At 44.4% G+C, this 25,968-nt stretch overlaps 1 protein-coding gene across 1 annotated transcript in view; it reads right to left on the bottom strand.

Annotated features, from left to right (window-relative positions):
* POLN (DNA polymerase nu) overlaps positions 1 to 25,968 on the bottom strand; it is a 51,565-nt gene that overhangs the window by 16,471 nt on the left and 9,126 nt on the right. Inside the window, exons 2-3 of the mRNA XM_081813184.1 lie at positions 19,980 to 20,094; positions 2,171 to 2,253 (exon numbers count right to left, since the gene is read on the bottom strand). Of these exons, the coding sequence (XP_081669310.1) occupies positions 2,171 to 2,253; positions 19,980 to 20,094 (198 nt within the window). The remainder of the gene's footprint in view (positions 1 to 2,170; positions 2,254 to 19,979; positions 20,095 to 25,968) is intronic.

The following is a 25,968-nucleotide window of genomic DNA, read 5'->3' as shown; positions in this document are numbered from 1 at the left end:
TGACTCACTGCTTATTTACCAAGTGGAGCTCTTTTCCTCTCCGGCAAAAATAAAGTGCATACTCCAGAAGGTGCCGAACCGACAGAAGTGAAGACTGACTTGGGTGCATTCTGCCGTCTGCGTGGAGCTGCGCTGAGTGCCCCGCACACTCCCGCCCGTCGCTCGCTCGCAGCTCCAGCCAAGGTGGCGGCCCCACCACCGCACACAGATGCCCATCACTTGGTGCTGTATCTGGGTGCCAGAGCGGCGGCCGACGCCAAAGATGAGAGTCAGCTGGTGCCAGGCACCACTCCAACAAGCCAGCTCCTCACCGACTGGGAGGTGACTAGGGCACAGAGGTGGAGGGTCCTGCAGAAGGTTGCCGATCCGAGAGGGACAGAGTTAGGACTCCAGCCCGGGCTGCCTGCCAGGACGCGGGGGCAACATTCTGCCCGCAGACTCTGGAGCGAGGATGCGAGGCACCAAGATGTGCTATAATTTGGTGGCAGGCTGCCCCTCCCCGACAGTGACCCGGGAAGGTTCGGGAGCACAGCAGAGGGAGGCCGAGCCGAGGAGCCCGACCAGGCCAGTCTGAGTCATCCCACTGTCACCCACTGAGTTCAATTCTTTCAAACAAAGTTTCTTAGCCTGCTTCCCAAAAACCGTACACAAAGTGTTTTCACAAGTAGCGTCAAAAGACTACGCAGTTTGAGAATTTGTTCGGTAAGTATTTATTGAGCACCTGCTGTGTGCTTGGCCACGGGCAGAGCCAGCAGAGTTGCTCTGTGGGGCTCCTCAGGCTGGGAGAGTGGGCGGCGCTCAGGGGAAGCAGGGCGCTTCCTGGAGGAGGAGGTCGAGCCGGGCACTGCACCAGGGACCCAAGCTCGGAAGGGAGAAGACTCTAAAGTGGCCTCCGGGGTCCTGCCCCCTGGGCTTCACGCCCTGGCATGACCCTCCCTGGGGGGTGGGCAGACCTGCCTCTAAGCAGCGGCACAGCGACCGTCACGGAGGTACTGACTTGGGATCGTGTAATGAGTGTGCAGCACTGTCCTGCTGGCTCTGAAGAACACAGCCACTGTGCGGGGGCTCTGCCTACACTGGGGGCCCCACGTGGCAAGACCTGAGGGCTGCTGATGTGCTCCCTGCTGGAGCTGCCAGTGAGACCACAGCCCTGGAGGCCGACGGACACCCATCATGAATATGTTACCCGGAAACGGGTTGCTGATACAGTGGTCAAGGATGGCCAAGAAGGGCACAGCAGAGCCAAGAGGAAGGCGTGAGGGTAAGCTCTGTGGACTGGGGGAGGGCCTGGGCTGGGAGCCGGGCTGGCCGGCGGGAGGCGCCTTCCAGACCCGTCCCACGCAAGTCGCTCACTCCCCGGCACCACGGTCACATTGCCGAAGTACGAGGTGGTTCTTACAGATAATCGACGACACGCCTGCCCGGATGTTCTTGAGCTGGAAGCCCCTCCCCTTTTGCTGCCTTTCCTTGACTGAACGAATGGTCTCCGTGGCAGGGAGATGAATTCTCCTCAGTGTCTTTGCACAGGACTTGCTGCTCAAACAGGACTGATCCAAAGAAGACGGTCTGCACAGCCAGATGGGCCCTTCCTTCAGGAGGGGCTGGCCGGCCTATAGCCCCTTCTCACCCTCTCCCTTGCTGTCCTGAGGGGACGTGAGGTCCCACTGGTTCAGCATGACGTAGAGTGAGAAGAGTTTAAACAGAATTTAATAAGCCACGGGCAGGAAGTTGGAGGGAGAGGAAGGGAGGCCTGCTCGGCCTCAGGCCCCGGGTGGTGGGGTGGAGGTCAGGTTAGGATGGGGTCTCCACGAGCATCTCAAAGCCCAGAAGTGGCCCCCAGCACAGCCGTGTGATGTAGGGGTGGGGCTACACGGTCGGGCTTCAGCCCTGCAGCATCCCTCCTGGCTGGGCAACCATGGTCTACAGTCACTTCTGTGCCTCTGTCTTCCCAGCCGGCCAGGCGCTAAGGGAGCTGATGGTGGTCTGACTGGTTTCTGGTGCATCACAGATGTCATCAGGGTTTTGTAAATGACACTCACAAACTCACAGAAGTGAGCTCTGGGGGCCAAGAATGATGTCCCTAAGGCACAGCCACACTTAAACACAGACACAGGACAAGAGCCAGCTCCATTCGGCCTACAGGTGACACCGAGACTGGCCTGCAGCCTACCTGCTCCGTAGACCGCTGAGTACACCACCTTCGTGGTCTGCTCTCTGTCTGCATGTGTCACACGCTCTGGGGCAACGTCCTTCCTGTGTGGAAAGGTGGCATGTGGTCAGGCCCATCAGCGGCCTGTCTGCAGAGGGGGCCGCGTGAGTCCAAGCCGCTTGCCACCCGTCATAGCTCTTTCTCTGCAGGCTCTTAACCATTTCAAACCTGTCCATGGGGAGGGGGAATTCAGCACCTGCACATCTGGCTCGGCACGGTTCTCCGCACAGAGGCTGACGCTGAGGCCTAGCAGGTGCAAGCTGGCCACATTCCCAGGTGTCGCACACCAAAAACCAAAAGTGCTTCCACCAAAGGAGTACAAGCCAACTTGAGGAAAGCCTGCTCCTGGGGCCAGGGGGCCTGGGCCTAGGGGCCCAGTGGACGCCTCTGACGGCCGAGGAGGATAGATGAGCAGCCTCAGCCTTGCCTTGCAGAGATGGAGGGGCTGGTGGGCGAGCCCGTCCTGCGGATGCAGGAACCGCCGCGGTCTGCAGAGGGTAAAGCTGACATGTCGGAGCAGGCCAGGGGCTGGTGGGCGCCTGGAGCCACTCCTCCCTGCCGGCCGCCCGCATGCAGCCTTGCAGCTCAGGTGTATAGGGATCTCTGACAGAGCAGGTGCTTCAGATTGAGGAAGAGGGAAATAGAAAGGGAAAAGGGAACCTGTCCCAATCTTTGTGGATCGGCTCCGCTCTGGGCTGTGGGCAGCGCTGCCGGAGCTTTCACTTCCAGCTGACACTGGGCCTAGACACCAGCCCCAAGCGAGCCTGGGGTCTTTTTGGGTCTTTTCCGAGTGTGTGAGCTGCCCCGGGCATGCACATGGCTCTCTAAATTTTCTGCTGTTCATAGGCAGCCTTGAGTGCCCAAGCAGCTCTTCTTCTTCTTCTTTTTTTTTTTTTTAAGATTGATTTATTTATTCTAGAGGGAGGGAGAGAGAGAGTGTGTGTGCACGAGTGGGAGGGGCAGAGGGAGAGGGAGTGAGAATCTCCAGCAGACTCCCTGCTGAGTGTGGAGCCTGACGTGGGGCTCGATCCCACCACCTGGAGATCACGACCGGAGCTGAAATCAAGAGTAGGACGCTCCACCGACTGGACCACCCCAGCACCTGGTCCCCAAGTTCTCCCCAGCTGTTCCCCGCAAGCTTTCAGTGCTCGGTTATTTGCCTGGCCTGTCATCCTGTGCTTCAAGCAGCTGCATGCTGTTCACCTCACGATGTTCTCCAGCAGTGCCCCCACTTGTCTGCCCCAAGTGAGTTCTGAGTTAGGAGAGACGATGCCTGTTGTCAGTCTGCTGTGAGAACAGACTAGATGCTGATCTTTGCACACAAGGTCTGCTTGCTCCCTCTGAAGCCAGGCACCTGGGTCCCACACGGGGGTGCGCCAAGGGCAAATGCCACAAAGCTCTTCCACGGTCTGCAGTTGCCTTTTTCTTGACTCAGCAATTCCTTGGTTGTTATAAACTGTTGACTGTTTTTCAGAGTTCTGACAAAGTTGGTTCTGACAGTTTTTGCTTGATTTTTTGATGTTTCTGCTGGGGGGACAGAACCTCAGAGACGCCTACTTTACCATGTTCACTGGCATCTAAGAGCTCACTAATTTTTACCACGTGATTTCTAAGTACCAATGTATCCTTTGTGCTTTTTCCACTGTGTTAAGATATTTTGCCCACTTGTTTATCTCACCCTTGAACCTGATATCATTAACAGCTTTATTTAGATGAGAAGCAAAAAGCCAACATGCATTCATGCTCAGAACAAATATGTGTCAACTCCTAGGTCACCGTCCCCCCTCCCTCCCTTTATTTGGGAAATCCTACAGGTGCTCCAAGCCTGCTCAGCAAAGACACTGCTGAAAAACTTGCTGGGACTGGCTTTCCCTGTTTCTTGCCCAGCCCCATCTGTGACAAGGGCTCAGACAGACCCTCGGATGGCAGCTGCAGGGAGGGAAGAAGGGAACGTTTTGGAGCAGGGCGCCCACAACCAAGCACATAGGTGGACCTCTCCTCAGTGCTGTAGAGTCAGGAGTTGTCTGACAAAGCAGCATTAAACTCTCCCAGAACCTGCTTCTTCCCAAAGTGTGACAAGATCCAAACAGCATAATCAATAGATATTATGGACATAGAAAGAAACCATGCTCTGGTAACAGAGAATATACTTTCTTCCTGAGCACATACAGGCACTCACAATAACCCATCATCCATTAGGACACACAGAGAACATCAAAAGGTTGCACAAAGCAGAAATATTAAGATAACATTCTGATCACAGTGCAAGAAAACTAAAAATTAAAACCAAAGCCCCTCCCCCCAAAACAGAACAAAACAAAAAAAAACAAACCAAATCTCATCTACCTAGAAATAAAACAAAAAACACTTCTTTCAGATGACTTTTGGGTGAAGAAAAATACAAACAGAAATTATATAACTTCTACTGAAAGCACTGTATGTCAGACCCAGTGGATTATATTTAAAGCAGTGAGGAGATTTTGTAGCCCTAAACACTTACATAAATAACAGTGAAAGAATGAAAGGACAGTTGGCCCTTGAACAGCACAGGGTTTAGGGGTGCAGATCCCTGCACAGTCAAAAACCCATGTTTAACTTTTGACTGCCCCAAAACTTACCTACTTATAGCCTCCTGTTGACAGGAAGCCTTACCCACATGTCAACACACATTCCACATGTTATGTGTATCATATACTGTATTTTTACAATAGAGTAAGTCACAGAAAAGAAAATGTTATTAAGGAAATCATAAAGCAAGGAAAAACTAAAGAATTATCACAGATAGACGAGACTAAAGAGACATAAAACTAAATGCAATGTGGGATCTCGGACCAGGAAAAGTATATTAATGGAAACACTATTGAAATTCTAATAAAATCTTTTAGTTATTTATTAGTATTAAAAAAAAAAGAAAATCATAAGGAAGAGAAAATACATCTACAGTACTGTCCTGAAGCAAAAAAATCCTTGTGTAAGTGGACCCACGCAGTTCATACCCGTGTTGTTCATGAGTCAACTGTACATAGACTAGGTTTTCAACTCAGAAAATAAGAAAAAGAACAACAAAGCAAATCAAAAGAACACACAGGAGGGAAATAATAAAGCTAGAATAAAGATGGGAACAGAAATTGATGAAGTAGAGAACAGCAAAACACTAGATCAAATTAATAAATAAAAATCCTGGTTCCTGTAAAAAATAGAATAGACAAATCATTAGGTGGTTTAATCAAAAGGGAACAAGCACAGATATACAAAATAAGAAACAATAAAGGAAGGGAACTAAACATATGCAAGAAGTTAAAAAAATCTTAAAAAGTTATTTTGCAGAATTCTATGCAAATAAATTTAAAAACTTGGGTGGACATGGACATTTCTTAAGAAAACACAGTTACAGGGGCGCCTGGGTGGCTCAGTTGGTTAAGCGACTGCCTTCGGCTCAGGTCATGATCCTGGAGTCCCAGGATCGAGTCCCGCATCGGGCTCCCTGCTCAGCAGGGAGTCTGCTTCTCCCTCTGACCCTCCTCCCTCTCATGCTCTCTGTCTCTCATTCGCTCTCTCAAATAAATAAATAAAATCTTTAAAAAAAAAAAAAAAGAAAACACAGTTACAAAAATTGGCCCAGTAGAGACGAAAGTTAAACAGACCAGAGAAGAATATCTAAAGAAGAAACAGAAAATTATTAAGGAACTACCTTATAAAGCCCTCCAGGCCCAGATGGCTTCAAAGGGGAGTTCTATCAAACCTCAGAGACCAGAGAGCTCCTAGCTGTCTAAATTGCTTCAGAGCATAGAAAATGAAGAAAAATGTATTTTATTAAGTATGTATAACAGTTATTCCAAAACAAGATAGAGTATAATAAAGGAAAATAACAGACCCTACCTCCTATGAATATTGATCAACACCTACTCCTAATAAAAACTCTTGGGAAAATAGGAATAGTTGGATACTTCCTTAAAATTGTAAAACACACACCCCAATCCTAAAGCTGTCATTTTACTATATGGGGAAACACCAGAGGCATTCTTACTAAGGTCAGAAGCAAGGCAAGGGTCCTCACTACCTCCAATACTATTTAACACTGTTCTGGAAGTATTAGCCAAATCATCAGAGGCATCAGAATTGGAAAATTTGAAGAAACCTATCTCTAGTTGCAGATGCCAAGGTAGTATTTTGGAAATCCCTAGAGAATCAATGAATTCATAAAGTAGTGGGAAATAAAATTAACATAGCAAGTCAATAGCCTTCATGTACGCCAATAACCACAGAATGAAGATGCAATGGAAGAGAGGACCTCATTTACAACTTCAACGAAAAAGAAAAAATACTTAGGAATAAACAACAAGAAATGTGTCACACCTATATGAGAAACCTTTAAAACTTCCTGAAAGACACAAAAGTAGATGTGATTGAATGGAAAAGCATCCCTTGTTCTTGACTGAAATGTTTCAAGATCATCAAGATGTCAGCTCTCCCTACGCTCATTTGTGTATTTAATGCGATCTCAATAAAAATACCAACAAGCTTTTCCCTGGAACTAGATGCTAACATTCATGAGGGATATAAAGGCTCGCGAACAGGAGAGCCGCCCAGACATTAACACAGGCAGCAAGCTCCGTAGAGTGCGGTGGTTGGTAGGCGTGTGAAGAGCCAGGGCACCGGAGCAGGACAGAGAGCTCAGGGCCAGACTCGACGACGACATGCAGAAATCCCCTGGAACAAAGACGGGATTCCTGGTACATGGTTCTGGGACTGCTGCAGAGTGGTGTGGAGAAGGGCACCAGAAAACACGGCAAGCTCCTCTGTAACCTGGATGTAGGAGAAGGCTTTCTGACCGTGACTTCAAGTCTAGGTGCGGAGAAAGGAAGGGTGGCTAGATCACTGCCCCCGCCACCACCCAAAACGTCTCTTGTGTGGCCTAAGATACCATAAGCGAAGCCAAAAGACAAACAACAAACCAGGAGAAAATATTCATACTATGGATCAGAGATGAAGGGCTAACACCCTAACGAAGCACAACGTTCCCACGGAAGAAGGACGAAAATGGCCAAGAGGCAAAAGCCAAGTTCAGTGTGTGGATTTCTGCTGGCCGCAGTGGGGCAGGGCCTCTGGCTCCTGATAACTCTGAGGGATTCTGCTTTCGGGTGACAGGGTAGTGAGCCACCCCTCCAAGCCCAGGTCAGCTGAGCCTTCCTGGTGCAGGAGAACGTGTGAAGCAGCTTAACACAAAGTGAGATGACTGTTTCGGGATGCAGGCTGAAGGCTAGCTTGTGAGTGGAGGTTGGTGTGGTCGGCAGAGAGGGCCAGGTTTCCTGGTGTTTTCTTTTATTGGTTTCTAAAAATTAATTTATTCAAGTATAGTTAACACGTGATAAATTGCACCATTTTAAGTGTCCAGTCCAATGAATTTTTAAAAACGTATACACCTGTATCACCACCAGCACAATCAAGATACAGAACATTCCTGTCACTCCAAAATGTTGCCTTGTGCCCTCTGAAGTCAAACCACCTCCAATTCTGCAACCCCAGGAGGTGCACATATAGTTACCGCCACTGCGGATTAGATTTCCCTTACATGTTATATCAGTGGAAGCATATGGTACATCCTCTTTTATGTTTGGCTTCTTTCACTCAGCTTAATATAGTTTAAAAGTTTTTATCATTGAAGAATAGTTGACATACAATGTTATGTTAGTTTTAGATGTGCAACGTAGTGATTCAACAATTCCATACATTACACAGTGCCCACCGCAATTAAGTGTAGTCACCATCTGTCACCAGACAGCGTTATTACAATACCATTGACTATATGCCCTGTGCTGTCCTTTTCATCCCGTGATTTATTTATTATATAACTGGAAGTTAGTACCTCTCAATCCCATTCACCTATTTCATGTATCCCCCCATCCACATCCTGTCTGGCTGCCACCAGTTTGTTTTCTGTACTTTCTGTACTTTTGTACAGTTTTTTTGTTTGTTGGTTTGTTCATTTGTTTTGTTTTTTTAGATGCCACATATAAGTGAAATCATATGGTATTTGTCTTTCTCTGACTTATTTCATTTAACTTAATACCCTCTGGGTCCATCTATGTTGTCACAAATGGCAAAATTTCATTCTTTTTTATATTTGACTAATATTCCAGTATATGTATATATTTTATATACCACATCTTTATGCATTCATCCATTGATGGACACTTGGGAAGCATCCATATCTTTATGCTATTGTAAATAATGCTGCAATGAACACAGGGGTGCATTGTGTCTTCAAATTAGTCTTTTCCTTTTGTTTTGGTAAATACCTAGTAGTAGAATTACCAGATCATATGGTATTTCTATTTTTAACTTTTTCAGGAACCTCCATACCGTTTTCCACAGTGGCTGCACCAAATTACATTTTCACCAACAGTGCACGAGGGTTCTTTTTTTCCCATATTCTCACCAATGCCTGTTGTTTCTTGTCTTTTTGATTCCAGCCATTCTGACAGTTGGGACGTGATATCTTGTTGTGGTTTTGATTTGCATTTCCCTGATGGTGAGTGATGTTGAGCATCTTTTCACGTATCTGTTGGCCATCTGCACGTCTTCTTTGGAAAAATATCTATTCAGGTTCTCTGCCTATTTAAAAAATTGGATTATTATTGTTATTTTTTAGTGTTGAGTTGTATAAGTTCCTTTAAATTGTGGATAGTAACCCCTTATCAGATATATCATTTGCAAATATTTTCTCCCATTCAGTAGGTTGCCCTTTCATTTTGGTGGTGGTTTCTTTTCCTGTGCAAAGGCTTTTTATTTTGATGTAGTCCCAATAGTTTATTTTTGCTTTTACTTCCCTTGCCTCAGGAGACATATCCATAAATATGTTGCTAAGGCTGGTGTCCAAGAGATTACTGCCCGTGTCTTCTTTTAGGGGCTTTATGGTTTCAGGTCTTGCGTGTAGGTCTTTAATCCATTTTGAATTTATGTTTGTGTATGGTGTAGGAAAGTGGACCAATTTCATTCTTCTGCATGTGGCTATCCAGTTTTCCCAACACTATTTGTTGAAGAGGCTGTCTTTTTCCCATTGCACATTCTTGCCTCCTCTGTCATAGATTAATCAACCATGTAAGCATGGGTTTATTTCTGGGCTCTCTATCCTGTTCCATTAATTGATGTGTCTATTTTCATGCCAGATAGCATAATATTTTTGAGACTTGTATTGCTGTGTATATCCTTAGTTCTTTTCCTTGCTGATAGTTTTCCTTTGACACAATTTGCGTATCAATCATCTGTTGATAGACATGGATTTTTCTAAGTTAGGACTACTGTGAATACAGCTAGCAGGAATTTTGACACAAGTCTTTGTTTACACGTGTATGTTTATTTCTCTTGGATAAATACCTAAGAGTGGAATTGCTGGCTTGTATGTTAAATGTGTGTTTACCTTATAAGAAAGGTTTATTTTTTCCCGAATGGTTGACAATTTTACACTCCCAGCTGCACCATATGAGAGTTGTGGTTGCTTCACATCGTTGCCAACAGTGATTATTAGTCTTTTTAGTTTTAGCCATTCTTGTGGGTATGGAGAGGTATCTAATTGTGGTTTTAATTTGCATTTCCATGATAACTAGATATTGAACATATTTCCATGTGCTTATTGGCATTTCTTTTATGAAGTGTCTGCTTAAATCTTTTGGGGGTTGTCTTCCTATCATGGAGTTGTAAGAGTTTTGTATACATTTGGACAGTCATCTGTTGTCAGAGATGTGTACTGTGAATATTTTCTCCCAGTCTGTTGCTTGCTTTTTCATTGTCTACTGGTGTACTAGAGCAGGTCTTTTAAATTTTGATGAAGCCCAATTTATCAATTTTTCAATTAAGTAGCTGGTACTTCTGGTGTCCTTTCTATGAAATCTTTGTCCCAAAGATGAAAGGATTTTTTCTCTTATGTGTTCTTCTAGAATGTTTATAGTTTGAACTTTTATGTTTAGATCTATGATCCATTTTGAGTTTATTTGTGTATATAGTGTGAGGTAAGAATCAAAGCTCATTTTTTCTAAGTGGATATCCAGGTGCTCCAGCATCACTGGAAAGATTATTCTTTACCCCACCAAATTCCATTAGCACCTCTGTTGAAAGTGAATTAATCATATACGTGAGGGTCTGTTTCTGGACTTTGTTCTGTTTTAATAATTGATGTATCTATTCTTATACTAATAACACACTGTTTTGATTACTACAGCTTTATAGCAAGTTCTGAAGTCAGGTAAAATTCTTCAAAATTTGTTCTTCCTTTTCAAAATTGTGGTTATCCCAGGCTCTTTGCATTTCCATATAAATTTTAGAATTAGTTTGTTAATTTCTGCAAGAAAATCCTGCTAGGATTTTGATTGGGATCATGCTGAATTTTTTTTTTTTCAAAGATTTTATTTATTTGACAGAGAGAGACAGCGAGAGCAGGAACACAAGCAGGGGGAGTGGGAGAGGGAGAAGCGGGCTGTCCGCAGAGCAGGGAGCCCGATGCGGGGCTCGATCCCAGGACCCTGGGATCATGACCTGAGCTGAAGGCAGACGCTTAACGACTGAGCCACCCAGGCGCCCGGGATCATGCTGAATTTACAGGTTGATTTGGGGCAACTTGACCACAGTATATGTCTCTCCATAGTTTAGGTCTTAATTCCTCTTCGCAATATTTGTAGTTTTCAGTGTGCAGGTCACACACATATTTTGTTAAATTTATCCCTGAGTATCTTAGGCTTTTGGATGATATTTTAATTGTATTGTTTTGCTTTAAAAATTTTTTTCAATTGTTTATTGCTACTATACATAAATACCATTGATTCTTTTTTTAAAAGACTTTAATCAAGAGAGAGAGTGAGAGAGAGCGAGACAGTGAGAGAGAGCATGAGCAGGGGGAGGGGCAGAGGGAGAAACAGACACCCCACTGAGCAGGGAGCCCAGAGGCGATGCGGGGCTCGGTCCCAGGACCCCGGGATCATGACCTGAGCCGAAGGCAGATGCTTAACTGACTGAGCCACCCAGGCGCCCCTAAATACCATTGATTCTCATACATTAGCTTTGTTTCCTATGCCCTTGCTAAATATTCTTGTTGGTTCTAGTAGCATCTTTTGTCAATCTCTCAGAATATTCTGTGCACACGATGATGCTGTCTGCAAAGAAAGATAGTTTACTTCTTTCTTTCCAAACTGCATCCCCTTTATTTTTACTATTGTCTACTTCTGCTTTATTGCACTGGTTAGAACCTCTGGCACAGGGCGCCTGGGTGGCTCAGATGGTTAAGCGTCTGCCTTCGGCTCAGGTCATGATCCCAGGGTCCTGGGATCGAGTCCCGCATCAGGCTCCCTGCTCAGCGGGGAGCCTGCTTCTCCCTCTGCCTCTCTCTCTGTCTCTTATGAATAAATAAATAAAATCTTTAAAAAAAAAAAAAAGAACCTCTGGCACAATGTTGAATAGAAGTTGTGGGAGTGGACATTCTTGACTTGCTCCATTCTTTGGAAAAATAACTGAGTTTTTCACCACTAACTAAGATGCTAGCTACAAGTTTTTCATCTATGCCTTTTATCATATTGAGGAAATCCCCTTTCTATTTCTGGCTCACTAAAAATTTTTATATTTTTATAATGAATAGATCTTGAATTTTGTCAAATCCCTGTCTGCATCTATTGAGATAATTATGTGGTTTTTCTCCTTTATTCTCTTAATATCATGAATTACATTGATTAATTTTTGAGTGTTAAATTAACGGTGCATTCCTTGGATAAACTTCAATTGGTCATGGAGTACTATCCTTTTTTTATATTGCTAGATTTGATTTGTTAATATTGTGAAGAATTTTTGCCTCTATGGTCATGAGGTCTACTGGTCTGCAGTTTTCTCTTTGTGCAATATCTTTGTTTAGAATCAAGGTAATTCTGGCCTCATAAAAAGACTGGAGAGGGGCACCTGGGTGGCTCAGTCATTAAGCGTCTGCCTTCGGCTCAGGTCATGATCCCAGGGTCCTGGGATCGAGCCCCGCATCGGGCTCCCTGCTCGGCGGGAAGCCTGCTTCTCCCTCTCCCACTCCCCCTGCTTGTGTTCCTTTTCTTGCTGTGTCTCTCTCTGTCAAATAAATAAAATCTTAAAAAAAAAAAAAAGACTGGAGAAATATTCACTCTTCTTATCTTTTCTGAAAGTATTTATAAAGGATGGAATTACTTTCTTAAATGTTTGATAGAGTTTACTAGTGAAGTCATATAGCACTGGGAAGGTTTCTATTACAAATTCAACTTTTAATAGATAAAAAGCTTTCAAGTTGTTTCATATTTTTATCAGTTTTTGTAATTTGTATCTTTCAAGAAATCTGAGCTATCAAACTTACGGACATAAAGTTGTTAATTTTATTTCCCTAGTATTCTTTTAATATCTGTAGAGTTCATGTTGATGTGCCCTTTTTCATTCCTGATATTGCTGCTCCCTACCCCCCACCCTGCACCAGTCTCCCTAGGGGTTTATCAGTTTTATTCATTTTTTCAAAAACCCTACTTTGGGTTTCTTTGATTTTCTCTATTTTTCTGTTTTCTATTACATTGATTTCTGCACCTCCTATCTTCCTTCTACTAAGGATTTAAGTTGCTTTTATTTTTCTAGCTTCTTAAGGTGGAGCTTAAAGCTTTGATAATTTATTGTAGACTTTTCTTATTTTCTAATATAAGCATTTAATGCCACAAATTTCTGAGTACTTCTTCAGCTGCATCCCATAATTTCTGACATGTTGTGTTTTTATCTAGCTCAAAATATTTTCTTTTTTAAAAAAGTTTTATTTTTTCTTTCTTTTCCTTTTTTTTTTTTTTTAAGTAATCTCCATGCCTAATGTGGGGCTCGGACTCACAACCCTGAGACTGAGGGTCGTGCATTCCACCAACTGAGCCAACCAGGCGCCCTGAGCTTAAAATACTTTCTAATATCCCTTGTGACTTTTTTCTTTGACCCATGTGTTTAGAAATATATCCTTCATCTTCCGGATATTTGGAAATTTCTTACATATATTTTTTGTTCTTAATTTAATTCCATTTTATAGGACATACTCACTTGATTTCAATTCTTCTAACCCTATTGAGACTTGTATCTTGATGAATGCTTCCTTGTGCACTTAGAACCACATTCTGTGGTTGCTGGTGGATAATGTTATCCAGCTTCTGATTTTCCCTGTACTTGTTCTTGACAATTATTGAGAACGTAGTGCTGAAATCTCGAGCCCCGCTTGTGGGTCTGTCTGTCTCTCCCTTCAGGCCTATCAGGCTTGCTTCATGGCTTTGAAACCCTCTTCTGAGGACTTGTTTTTCTTTATGAAACGTCCTTCTCTGTGCTTGGGAATATTCCTTGTCCTGAAGTCTAATGTGTCCAATACTGACACAGCCATACAGATTTTCAACTGATTGGCCTTGGTCTCCCGGTTTTTAATGTGGGTTCTCCCCACTGAACAGCACACTACGTCTCCCATCACCAATTCCAGGTTTGGGGAGCCTCTAGGGCCTTTGTGAAGAGCAAGTTTCTCTGCCTCCACACGGTTGGGCTTCAATACAATGACAGGGAATAATGTCACCTGCATTATGTCACCTTGCATACCAGGAAAAAAAAGTATAAGATCTTACTTGCAAAGTGGCTGCTAATAAGTAGATACAGAGCAGATGTCCCATGAACTAACATACCTAGAGCCTGAAAGAATTTAGAGAGTTTGGCTTATATGTTAGTTTCCTTTGGCTGCTATAAGAAATTACCACAAATTTGGTGGCTTAAAACAAGGGATGTTTATTCCCTCATAGTTCTGGAGATCAGCAGTCTGAAATCTGAATCACTGGGCCAAAATCAAGGGGCAGCAGATCCCACTTCTGCTGATACTCAAGGGAAAGGGTCCATTCCTCGCTTCTTTCACCTTCTGGTGGCTACTGGCATTTCCACTCCTTCTCATTCCTTCTCTCTGTCTCTTGTGCACACACTTTTGATTCCTATGATTTCTCTTTTTGTTTTTTGTTTCCAAAATCTGTCTCATTGTGTACACATCTTAAATACTTTATGGTTCATGTGTTGTGGTGGTCTGAATAATGGCCCACCGAATCCCTAGAACTTGTGACTGTTACCTTATATGGAAAAAAGGATCTTTGCAGCATGATTAAGTTAACGCTTTTGAGATGAGAAGATTATACTGAATTATCAGAGTGGGCTCAAAATGCCATCACCGTGCCCTAGTAAGGGGGAGGCGGAGGGAGGACACACAGCGAGGAGGCCGTGTGACCGCAGGGCAGAAATGGGAGTGATGTGGCCACAAACCAAGAAGTACCACTCCTCACTCCTCTGTCTCAGCTGCCTAGATGGCATGGATGGCAAACCCAGGCATTGGTTCAACAAAGGATTTAGGTAGAATTTCACCTACATCGTTTTTATACAGATCCCTTTCCATTTTCCCACTTCTCGCCAGCTGAACAGGAATCTAGTTTGGGCTTCCTTAAATTAGAGAACCTCTGACCTTTTGCATACCCTGGCCTCTGGGTACCCACCGTGACTGTGACCACTGTTGCTAGTTGGCCAAGGGTATGTCTGTGGGGCATTTTGTTCCTCATCCCAACATCCAAAGCTCTGTTTCCACTTTTACATGTAAAAGACTGACTCTCTCATTAAAAGAATATAATAGTTAGACTAGACTAGAACTATGAGCCACTTACAGAAGATACACCTTAAATATAAGGGCACAGAAAAATCACAAGTATAGTAACAGCATGGGGAAAAGAACATGCAAGCTCCAACCAGAAGAAAGTTGGCTTAGCTGCACTTATATCAGAAAAAATAGTTGTAAGTTTAAACATGTCTGATAATATAGCTCCAAAAATTTTACGAAGCAAAAATTGACAGAACCGAAAGGAGAAATAGACAAATCTGTAATGATAACAGGAAACTAATTTAACTCTCTAATAGCTAGTAGAACCCGCTCAAATATCAGTAAGGACACAGAAGATGTGAGCAACATGTCTACAAACTTGACCTAATTGACATACGCAGAATACTGTACCAGTGGCCAGAGGGTATACATCCTCATCAAATGCACAACGGCAGAACAGACCTCATGCTGTTCTGAAAAGCCACTGAAAACACGTTTCAAAGAATATAATTCCTCCAGAGAATGTTCTTTGACTGTGGTGGAATTAAGCTAAAAATCATCAGCAGCAATAACAACAAAAACTAGAAAATGCTCATATACTTAGAAACTAAGCATTTCACTTCTACACTTTGGGTCAAAGAAGAAATCACAATGGAAGCTACAAGATATTTTCAGCTGGATGATAGTGAAAATAGACATATCAAAATTTATGAGATACAGCTAAAGTCATGCTTAGAAAGAAAATTATAGCTTTAAATCCATATTAGAGTGAAGAAAGGCTGAAAATCAATGATTAAATATCCATCACAAGTAGTTGGAAAAAGAAAGAACAACATAATAAATCCAAAGAAAGTAGAAAGAAAAAATAATAAAGAGAAGGCATTAATACAACGGACAAACATACAATAAAGAAATTTAACAATGACATAATTGGTTCTTTGAAAAGATTAATAAAATCAGTAAGTCCTTAGGAAACCTGAATAAGAATGAGAACGAGAAGGCACAAATTACCAATACTGAGAATGAAGAGGGAGTATCCTTCCAGACCCTACAGTCATCAAGATAAAAAAAAGAGGCTAATATGAGCAACCTCATGCCAATAAATTTGGAAATATAGATGGAATGGACAAATTCACCATAAAACACAATATACTGAAACTAATACAAGGAGGAGCAGAAAATCTGAGCAGTCATATGTCTATTAAATAAGTTTAATCCCACACAAAAAAATCACAGTCCCAGCTAATTCACTGATGATTTCCTCTAAACATTTGAGGAAGAAACAGGACCACTTTTATATAAACTCTTCCAGAGAATGAAAAAGAAGAAATACTTCCTGACTCAAAAACCTGACAAGGAAATTAAAAGAAATGAAAGTTATGTCCAGACTGCTTGCAAAAATTTAAGTACAAAATCTCAAACTAGCAGAAGAAAATATGACCTATTCAATTGAAAATAGGAAAGAAAAGAAAACACAGTACATTGAAAACATAAGACAGAAAAGGCTTAATATATCAGTAACTATTACAGATGTATGTGAGCTAATTCACCAATTAAGAGAATGGGACTCACAGATTGAATTTAAAAATTTTAATATTGGGGTGCCTGGGTGGCTCAGGCCTGGTTGGCTCAGTCAGTTAAGCATCTGACTCTTGATCTCAGCTGAGGTCTTGATCTCAGGGTCATGAGTTCAAGCCCCGTGTTGGGCTCCACGCTAGGCATGGAGCCTACTTAAAAAAATTTTTTTTAATATTATGTACAGAAAGACAGAGAAAGGTAAAAATAAAAGAATAGGAAAAGATATACAAGACAAATATGCTCTCCAAAAGAAATCTCAATATTGATAAAAATTTATTTTAAACCAAGAAAAAGTCATAAAGGACAAAGAAGGAGATTATATGCTGCTGAAAGTAAGACAAGAAGATATATGCATCGTGAACATACAAACACCTAACAAACAATTCAGCCTCAAAGCCTCTTAAGAAAAAACTTACCAAACCACTGGGAAAAAACTGATCAGCAATTATAATGGGAGATTCTGGCATACTCCTTTCAGAAATGTGTAGATCAAGCAAGCAAGCAAACGAAAACCACCGAAACTGAAGATCCAAACATAAGCAATCAGTAAGCTGGGGCTGCTAGGTGCATATGGAACTCCACAACCAATAATGTGAGGATCTTCCAAATAGCAGTAAAAAAACCCCAAATATCTGACAATAATTTTGAGAAGAAATGTGCCAGATCTTCATGAAGGAAGGGATGTGAGGATATGTGGAAGATGAGCCACGCTCTCGGACAGGAGGTGACACACTGGCAGATGTCAACGCCCCCACGCTGAGTGTGTGTTAGTGCAGTTTCACACAAGTACCAGTGGGATTTGGGGGTGAAAACTTTATAAAGTGATTCTAAGTTTCACCTGAAAAACAACCCCAATGAGAATAGTCAAGAAGATGTTAAAGAGGGTGAGCAGTGAGGATATACGCGGAAGGTCAATACTGACACTGATGTAGAAACAGAGAAGTCAACAGAAGAAAACAGAAAGCCCCAAACAGGCCATAGTACATATGAAAACACAGTCAATAACCTGGCATCTCAAATCTATGCAGGGTTGGAATTGTTTGGGAAAATAAAGTTAAGTGTCTACTTTGTATCATACACAAAAACAGAGACAAATTAACATAAAACAAGATATTGTGGAGGGATAAACACTTGTATGGAATGGAATGGAAAGCCTGGCGGCAGCCCCATACTCACACACCTTGCTCTCTGACAGACAGAAAGCCATGGGAACAGTGCAGACATTCCCAGACACTACACTGGGATCACAGGCTTGCCACACTGGAAGGAATCAAATTAGACCTTGGTTTTTATGTGTCACAAAATAACAAGATCAGAGCCCAGATGGATTAAAGGCCTAAACATGAACAACAACAACAAAAAACCAAATCTTAAGTACAATTAAAGAAAACAAAGGCGAGTACAGGTTTCTGCAAATAGGAGAGTATTAATGAAAAGACACACACAATACAAACCATAATAAGGAATGAATGATAAAGTAGTCTGCATCATAGTTTTAAAATCCTGTATTATAAAAAGCATCATAAAAAATTCAAGAGACAATTAAAAACTATACACTGGGCATATAAAGGAGAAATGGGGTAATACCCAGAATATATAAAGAACCTCTACAAGTCATTAAGAAAAAATAGAAAACTGGGCAGAGGATATAAACATAATTTCTAGAAGGGGAAATTGGAATGGCTAATTCATAGAACCTTATTAGTCCTGTAAAATGCAAGTAAAGGCCACCTCACTTTCCACAGAGTAGACCGGCAAAGATGAAGTCTGACCATACTTAATGATGACACAGATGCAGGGAAACAGTTCCAGCACACAGTGGGGCAGCTGCCCGAGAGGGGACCAGGGGAGAAGTGCAGACCCTAACCCGCCATCAAGTTCTTGGAAGCAGAGACACAGCCTGGGCCAAAGACGTACTTCCTGGGGATCTCCAGGCTGGCCGGAAGCCTACTGACCTTCCAGTGGCCAGGCCCACAAGGCAGGCAGAGAAGCAGTTTGGTTTAGGAGAGAATGAGGTGCAGAGAGGAGGGAGGCCCACACAGGCAGCCAGTCTCGGACGGGGTCCCGGGGCCCGTCAGGCTCAGATGTAGAGCCAATAAATCTCCAGCTGAAAAGCTTGGTATTTCTTAGTGTCCTCACAGCAAGTGACGAAGACACTCATTTAAGGTATAGTTAATTCCCTCAGTGTTTTTTTTTCTTTTGTAAAATATACATAACTTAAAATTTATCATTTTAACCGTGCCCAAGTGTAGAATTTGGTGGCATTGTGTACATTCATGATGTTGCATAATCATCACTATGACTTATTTCCAGAACTCTTTCATCATCCCAAACTCTGTACCCATATTTCCATCCATGTTTTAACTTTAATTACAGAAATTGTTAGGGGGAGTCAATAATTCCTTTTACCCTTTTCTTTGTTGTTGTTTTACTATTGAGATATATTTACATGCCATAAAATTCACCCTTTAAAGGTACAAACTTCAGGGCTTTTCAGTACATTCACACATGCTCTGTCAACAGTCACTACTAATTCCAGAACATTCTCATCACTCCAAAAAGAAACCCCATACCTGTTATGTCACTCTCCATTCTCTTCATGTCCCAACTCCTGGCCACTGGTAGTCTATTTTCTGTTTCCATACATTTGCCTGTTCTTGACATGTCACATGTATAAATGGAATCACAGAATATGTGGTCTTTTGTGACTGGCTTCTTTCACTCAGTGTGACGTTTTCAAGGTTCATCCATGTAGTAACAGGTGTCATTCCTTTCTGTGGCTGAATACTAACTACGCTGCCGTAGGGACCACAGTTTGCCTGCCTTTTCTGCTGAGGGCCTTTGGGTGATGTGCACACTCATGTGCAGGTCTTCCTGTGGACAGAGGTTTTCATTTCTCTGGGGTAGATACCTCGGAGTGGAACTGCTGGGTCATATGGTAACTTTGTTTCACTTTTCTGAGGCACTACCAGACTATTTTCCACAGTGGCTGCTCCGTGTTCACCCACCAGCAATGTATGAAAGTTAATCACTTTTCTCATAGGAAAGCAGATTAGTCCTTGAGCTCTTTATTCAAATTTCCCCTAGAAAACCACTCCTGGAGTCCTGAATGCATAGGGACTCTGGACAGGGATCTGACAGAGAGGCGGAGGCCCACGCCACTCCCGCGCCCAGCTGCGGGGCTACCACGGCCCCGGTCAGACCACAGGCGCTGGTTCAGCTGCATCTGCAGCCTCAGGAGGGAGCAGGGCCCTGAGGGCAGATAAGGTCCTCAGCTCAGGGCTGTCCACTCACTCAGCTCCTGGGCCGCGAGAGGAGGTCCAGCCAGCGGGGAGTGGTGCCTGCCACGAGCTCACGCCCATTCAGGGGAGGTGAGTGCTGGGGGGGGGCTGCGAGGGAGGCAGTGAATCAGACTGAGCCTCAGAAACGTGCACAGGCAGGGCATGCACACACACCTGCACACAGTTACGTCCCTCCCAAGAGCACTGATAACAGCTACCATTTCCTGAGTATCTACCGAGGCCCCCCGTGACCTCCCTTCTGAGCTCAGCCGGCTGAACTTACCTGTGTGGTGCTCCCTGTGGATGTGGCAGAGACTCTCCAGTTCCACAAGCTCGGACTGGACTCTTGCTTCCTCCCACTGCACCCCCTTCTCACGGCCCCCACCACCCACTCAGGCCTGACTCACCCTGACTTCCCCTGCTCCCCACATCCTAAGTCTTATCAACTCCATTCCTGCTGGCTCTGCCACCTCTGCTGACTTCTCCGATTCAAGCCTGTTACCATTCCCCCAGACGATGCAAGGACCCCTGCTCCAGAGCCACAGAGAAACACCCATGCTTCCTCGCTGAAAGCCAACCCACGGGCTTCTAGTCCAACACGGAAGGTCAGTCACACACATCTATCTCTGTTCCCTCCTGAGGCTCCACTAACATAAAGCAAAGGAATTAAAATAAATCTACAAGAAAGAAGAGAACAGGAGAGGGGCTACCAGCAGCAAGGGATTTCATTTCTGCACATTTATAAAAGATGGTGGGGGCGGGGGAGGCTGGGGTGACAGCTGGGAGTATAGGTGGAGCCCAAAGCGGGGGAGACGTGGGGCTGAACGCAGGGCTATGAATTCCGCGTTACGCGCAGAATGGCTGAGTGCCCTGACTCCCCCACCACCCACCCCCAAGTACCTTCGTTGTGAGTCTGCGCAGGCATGTACAAGCCCAGACAGATGAGGAAGAGGAGGAAAATGAACCAGAGGATTCTCGACAAGATGGATGGCCCAGGAAAAGTGACCTCTACCTCCACCTGTGGGCACGTCCCCAGTGTGGTGTTGTGAAGGGAGGTCTGCAGGCTGACAATCTCTGCTCATTGGGCCAGGGGCTCTGAGCAAGTGGGCATGGGCCCACTCTGAACTGTGGACAGACGACCGCGGGTCACCAGAGCCCCAGGAAACCTGAGTTCTGCGCCTCCCCGTTCTCCAAAGCCAGCTCTGATGCCGGCCTTCCCACTGCTGAACCTGGTGGCCCCCTTGGTCCCGGCTTGCGGGGACACCCTGGAAGAAGGCAGGGCGTTATTGCACACGTCACTCCTGCTGCCTCAGCTCCTCCTCGGGCTCTTCATTTCTTCAGCCAAGGTCATCTCTGTGCATCTGCCTTTGGTTTATAATGCTAACTAAAGAAATTCCAGAGTCTGGCCTTAAAAATGCAAGTCTTCATAGTTAAAAAAAAGTCTAAGAAATAAATGTAGGAGATGTTCCCTCTGCCTTGCAGCTGTGGAGAAAGAAACATCTTCAAGACCCAATTTGAAAAAATCTCCCATGGAGAAGTCCACGTGAACACCCTTCCTGGTTTCCTGTCAATGTGAACCCTGGGCTGGATATCTTTCCCTACGTCCTCCTTTCGAATCTCTCAAGGGACACTTGCAGGGCTCCCAGGCTTCAGAATCTATGCCATGTCCGGGGAGGGGGGTCACCCCAACAGGCCCCTGTAATTCTTTTTTTTTTTTTTTTTTTTTTTAAATATTTTGTTTATTTATTTGAGAAAGAGAGCATGTGAGAGAGAGAGAGAGAGAGAGCTCAAACAGGGTGGAGGGGTAGAGGCAGAGGGAGAAGCAGGCTCCCCGCTGAGCAGGGAGCCCGACGTGGGACTCGATCCCAGGACCCTGGGATCATGACCTGAGCCGAAGGCAGACGCTCAACCGACTGAGCCACCCAGACGTCCCAGGCCCCTGTAATTCTGATCGGTTGTTGTACTTGACATTTGTTTTAATGACGCGAATGCGGGCCACATAAACACAAGTCTCGCCTGCCGCGTAAGAAGGTTACCACGAGCCCTGCCCTCGCCCGGGCAACTTCTGCAGAATGGGGCTAGGTCCAATTTAGGGGCAGGTAGGAGTGGTCCATCTGACCATACTGCAGAGGGCCTCGTGCCTTCGCTGCCTCTGCCTTGTTCACCACCCTCCCTTTCTGCTGTGCGTCTTCTTGCCCAAGAGCTCAGCTCCCCCCCTTCATGGAAGCCTCTCTGCCCACAGGCTGGGACAGGGCACCGTCCATTACCCTCTCTGCACCTGTACTTCTCTTTTATGACTTTTTAGAAAATGTGATGGAATATTCAGTTGCATCATGTAAGGTCCATCTTCCCCACAGATGACCTGTCTTCACGGCTGTATCGTGTGATTGATGTTCACATATCTGTTGAGTACATGAGTGGGATCATCTTGGGAGGTAGGCGTCCTTACTCCCATTTTATAAATGAAAAAGATCTCGGATCATACTATTAGCCAATGGCACAGCTGGACCTGGAGCCCAGATGGAACCAGGGAAGGGAGGAGGGCATCCTGAGAACATGTGGACGATGGGAAGAGGGCCCTGGATAAAGCGTCAGGAACACTTTCACTGCGAGGCAGAAGGTGCAGGGTCCCTGGCACACCTGCTCTCTTGTCCCAAGGGGAGGAATGACCTGGTGGACTGCTCAGCTCCAGCTCCGATGCACGGTCTGTCCTCCCATGCAGCGAGCCCTGCCCTCGCCTGGGCAACTTCTGCAGAATGGGGCTAGGTCCAGTTTAGGGGCAGGTAGGAGTGGTCCATCTGACCATACTGTAAGCCATGCTTTCCACTCCAGCTTCATCAGAATGAAGCCCGTGGTTTGGAGTCTGTTCTCCTGACGTCCTTCTCCGTGGGTTTCTGCGTGGCGTTTCCCATTTCTACCTCCTTGAGTCCTCATGCTGTCCCATGTCCTGAGGGATTGGACCCTGAGGCGCTGCAGCTTCACCCTGGCAGATCTCAGAGGGTGAGGAGTGGACTGTTCCTGCTCCTCTTGGGGGAGCTGCGGCCCTGGTTGCATCTGTGACCTTGTAGACTCCGTCTCTGCCTCCAGGAAGACTGCCTAGACCCTGGGACTTGCTCCTCCAAGCGCGCCCACTGGGGCTGGTGCACAGGGCTTTGCCCTGCCACATCTCAGCAAATGGTCTCCTCTTCAACTGAAACCCCAGTGGAGGCCCTATCAGTAGGAGGCTAAGGAAGAGGAGTGGGGTGCTTACTCCCTAAAGCCCCAAGGGTTAAGAGCCATGGCTCTAGAATCACAAACTGGATATGGATCACGGGGCTTAGGCAGCGACCATGTGACCTTGTCCAAGTTACTAAAACAACCTCGGCCTCAGTTTTTCCAAAAGATGGGGGAATAATCGCAGGTTCTTGTTGGTATTAAATGAGATGTCTTTAAAACAATGCAAGGCATAACGGTGAGTGCTGTTTGTATTGTTAAAGGGATAAAAAGAAGAGAAGAAAGAGGGATAGAAGCCTTCTGGGCACAGAAGAGAGGACATGCACAGGCCGTCAGAACAAAAGCAAGTTCTGCCAACTTTTCTTCCAAATCTCTTTTAGGGCTCCAGAATAAATTATTCATTGCATTAAATGTATTGAAATCCATTAAAATTTAAGAATACTCTTAATGGAATATTATCCCAATTCTTCCCTCCCAGTTTTCTCCCTGTAAGGCAGGCCCTGTGACTCTATGTGTTGCCCAGACTCTGGAGCTTGGCTGTGGCTGACCGGAGACGCCCCTGGTGGGGCCAGAGTTTTGTGGCTGACTTTTACCCCCTCCCCCGGCCAGCGCCCCCTCTGTATGAAGCACCTCAGTGGGAAAGCAGCAAAATGACCATGGTCATCAAGCATGCAAATCCACTCTCCTCTTTGACAAGAAGAACCAGTGAATAACCCACTTCCACTGGAGATGATTCTGCTCATCAACAGGACTTGGCCAACTTGCGGTGCTTATTAATCTGCGTGTGTCGCTCCTGTGATGTTTTGGAGAACATGTAACATTAGGAAGCTCTGAGGGCCAATAAAACACTGAACTGTTTAAAAATTGCCAATGCCTGTAGAAATATTGGAAGGAATTAAATATGCCAGAGAACCAAGCAACCTCTTTTTTTTTTTTAAAGATTTTATTTATTTATTCATGAGAGACAGAGAGAGAGAGAGAGAGAAGCAGAGGGAGAAGCAGGCTCCCAAGGAGCAGGGAGCCCGATGCGGGGCTCGATCCCAGGACCCTGGGACCATGACCTGAGCCGAAGGCAGATGCTTAACTGTCTGAGCCACCCAAGCGCCCCCCAAGCAACCTCTTAATACAAGAGTCTGGAAGATCAAACAATACCACTTAGGAGAAAATGACTGGATGAGAAGAAAGAACATCACAGCAGAACTTTAGGAGCATTATAAGGAGTCCAGGAAAAAATAATAATGCGTGATAATCAGATGTTTGCAATGCACATATCTTGAAATCAGTGCCACAGTATGTATCCTAAAAGGCTAATAATATGACCTCTTAATTACATACTTACTGAATTTCACTTAAAAATAAATTTCGCTTTGGGAAAAGCAAGGGCTGGTTCAGTGACTGAATAAAATGCACATTCTGTTTCTCTCTTTAGTTCTGTCAATTTTTGCTTCAAGCTTTTTAAGTTCTCTTTTTTAAAAATTTTTTTAAAAGATTTTATTTATTTATTTATTTGACAGAGAGAGAGAGAGAGAGAGACAGCGTGAGAGGGAACACAAGCAGGGGGAGTCGGAGAGGGAGAAGCAGGCTCCCCGCTGAGCAGGGAGCCCGATGTGGGGCTCGATCCCAGGACCCTGGGATCATGACCTGAGCCGAAGGCAGTCACTTAACCAACTGAGCCACCCAGGTGGCCCTAAAGTTCTCTTATTAGGTACATTCAGGTTTAGGATGGCTATACCTTCTCGATGAATTTGTCTTTTATCATCATGAAATGTCTCTTTTTATTTCTAGTAATGCTCTTTGTTTTGTAGTTTAAACTTCCCATCTCGGAATTTTAGTTTTATTTACACCATTTGCATCTTGTTCTCTGTTCCTCCTTTCTTGAATTCTTTTGGGTGAATCACATATTTTTTATTTTTAAAGACTTTATTTATTCAGTTGAGAGAGAGAGAGAGAGCAAGCACAAGTGGGGGGGGCAGAGGGAGAAGCAGACTCCCCACGGAGCTGGGAGCCCTACACTGGGCTGGATCCCAGGATTCTCAGATCAGGACCTGAACTGAAGGCAAATGCTTAACAGTCTGAGCCCCCCCAGGCACACCGAATCACTTATTTTTAATATCCCATTTTATCTCCTGTGCTGACTTGTCTAGGTATTGTGTTACAGGTTGCCCTAGAAATTGTAACACGCATCTTCAAGTTGTCATAGTCTGCCTTTAGATACAATTACAGTGAGGCACGGGCAAGTGAGAAACTTGCAATAACATAATTCCACATTCTCCCCCTCCTGCCCATTGTACTTTTTATGTCTTATGTATATATTTTTTAATTTAAATTCAATTAGCCAACACATAGTACATCATTAGTTTCAGACGTAGTGTTCAACAATTCATCAGTTGCGTCTAACACCCAGCGCTCATCACATCACGTGTCCCCATCCCCCCACCCTCCTCCCTTCTGTAACCCTCAGTTTCTTTCCTGGAGTTAAGAGTCTCTCATGGTTTGTCTCCTTCTCTGATTTCTTCCAATTCAGTTTTCCCTCCCTTCTCTTCTGCACTGTTTCTTATATTCCACATATGTGACTTTTCATATGGTTTCACTCATACGTGGATTATATTTTATTTCTATGCTGTAAACTTAAAAAACTGTTTAAAGTCTTTTCAAGAATTCAAAACCATATATAAGTCGGATATAGAACTATACAAAATATATAAAATAAACAATGTAAAATGAAGCTAAGCATGTTTCTGTATCTGTCTTCACCATCCCTGGGGTTCTTTATTCCTGCCTGCACCTCCAGGTCCAGTGGCCTCATTCTCTCCAGCCTGAAGAACTGCTTTTGACATTCCAAGTAGTGCAGGTCTGCTAAGACACATTCGTTCAGATTTCATAAATCTGAAATTATTTTGCCTTCATTTTTGGGAGATAATTTTCTGGATACAGAAATCTAGATGAACTCTTTCAGCACGGCAAGGATGTTATGCCTTCATCCTCTGGTCTCCACTGTTTCTGGGAAAATTCAGCTGTAATACATACTCTTCTTTGTATATAACGTGTCTTTTTCCCTC

The sequence above is a fragment of the Leptonychotes weddellii genome, chromosome 2, assembly GCF_054177405.1.
Source record: "Leptonychotes weddellii isolate Sample4059 chromosome 2, ASM5417740v2, whole genome shotgun sequence".
In the NCBI taxonomy this organism is placed as follows: Eukaryota; Metazoa; Chordata; class Mammalia; order Carnivora; family Phocidae; genus Leptonychotes; species Leptonychotes weddellii.
The sequence above is the reverse complement of the archived record's forward strand: the minus strand, read 5'-3'. Positions and strand labels throughout refer to the sequence as shown.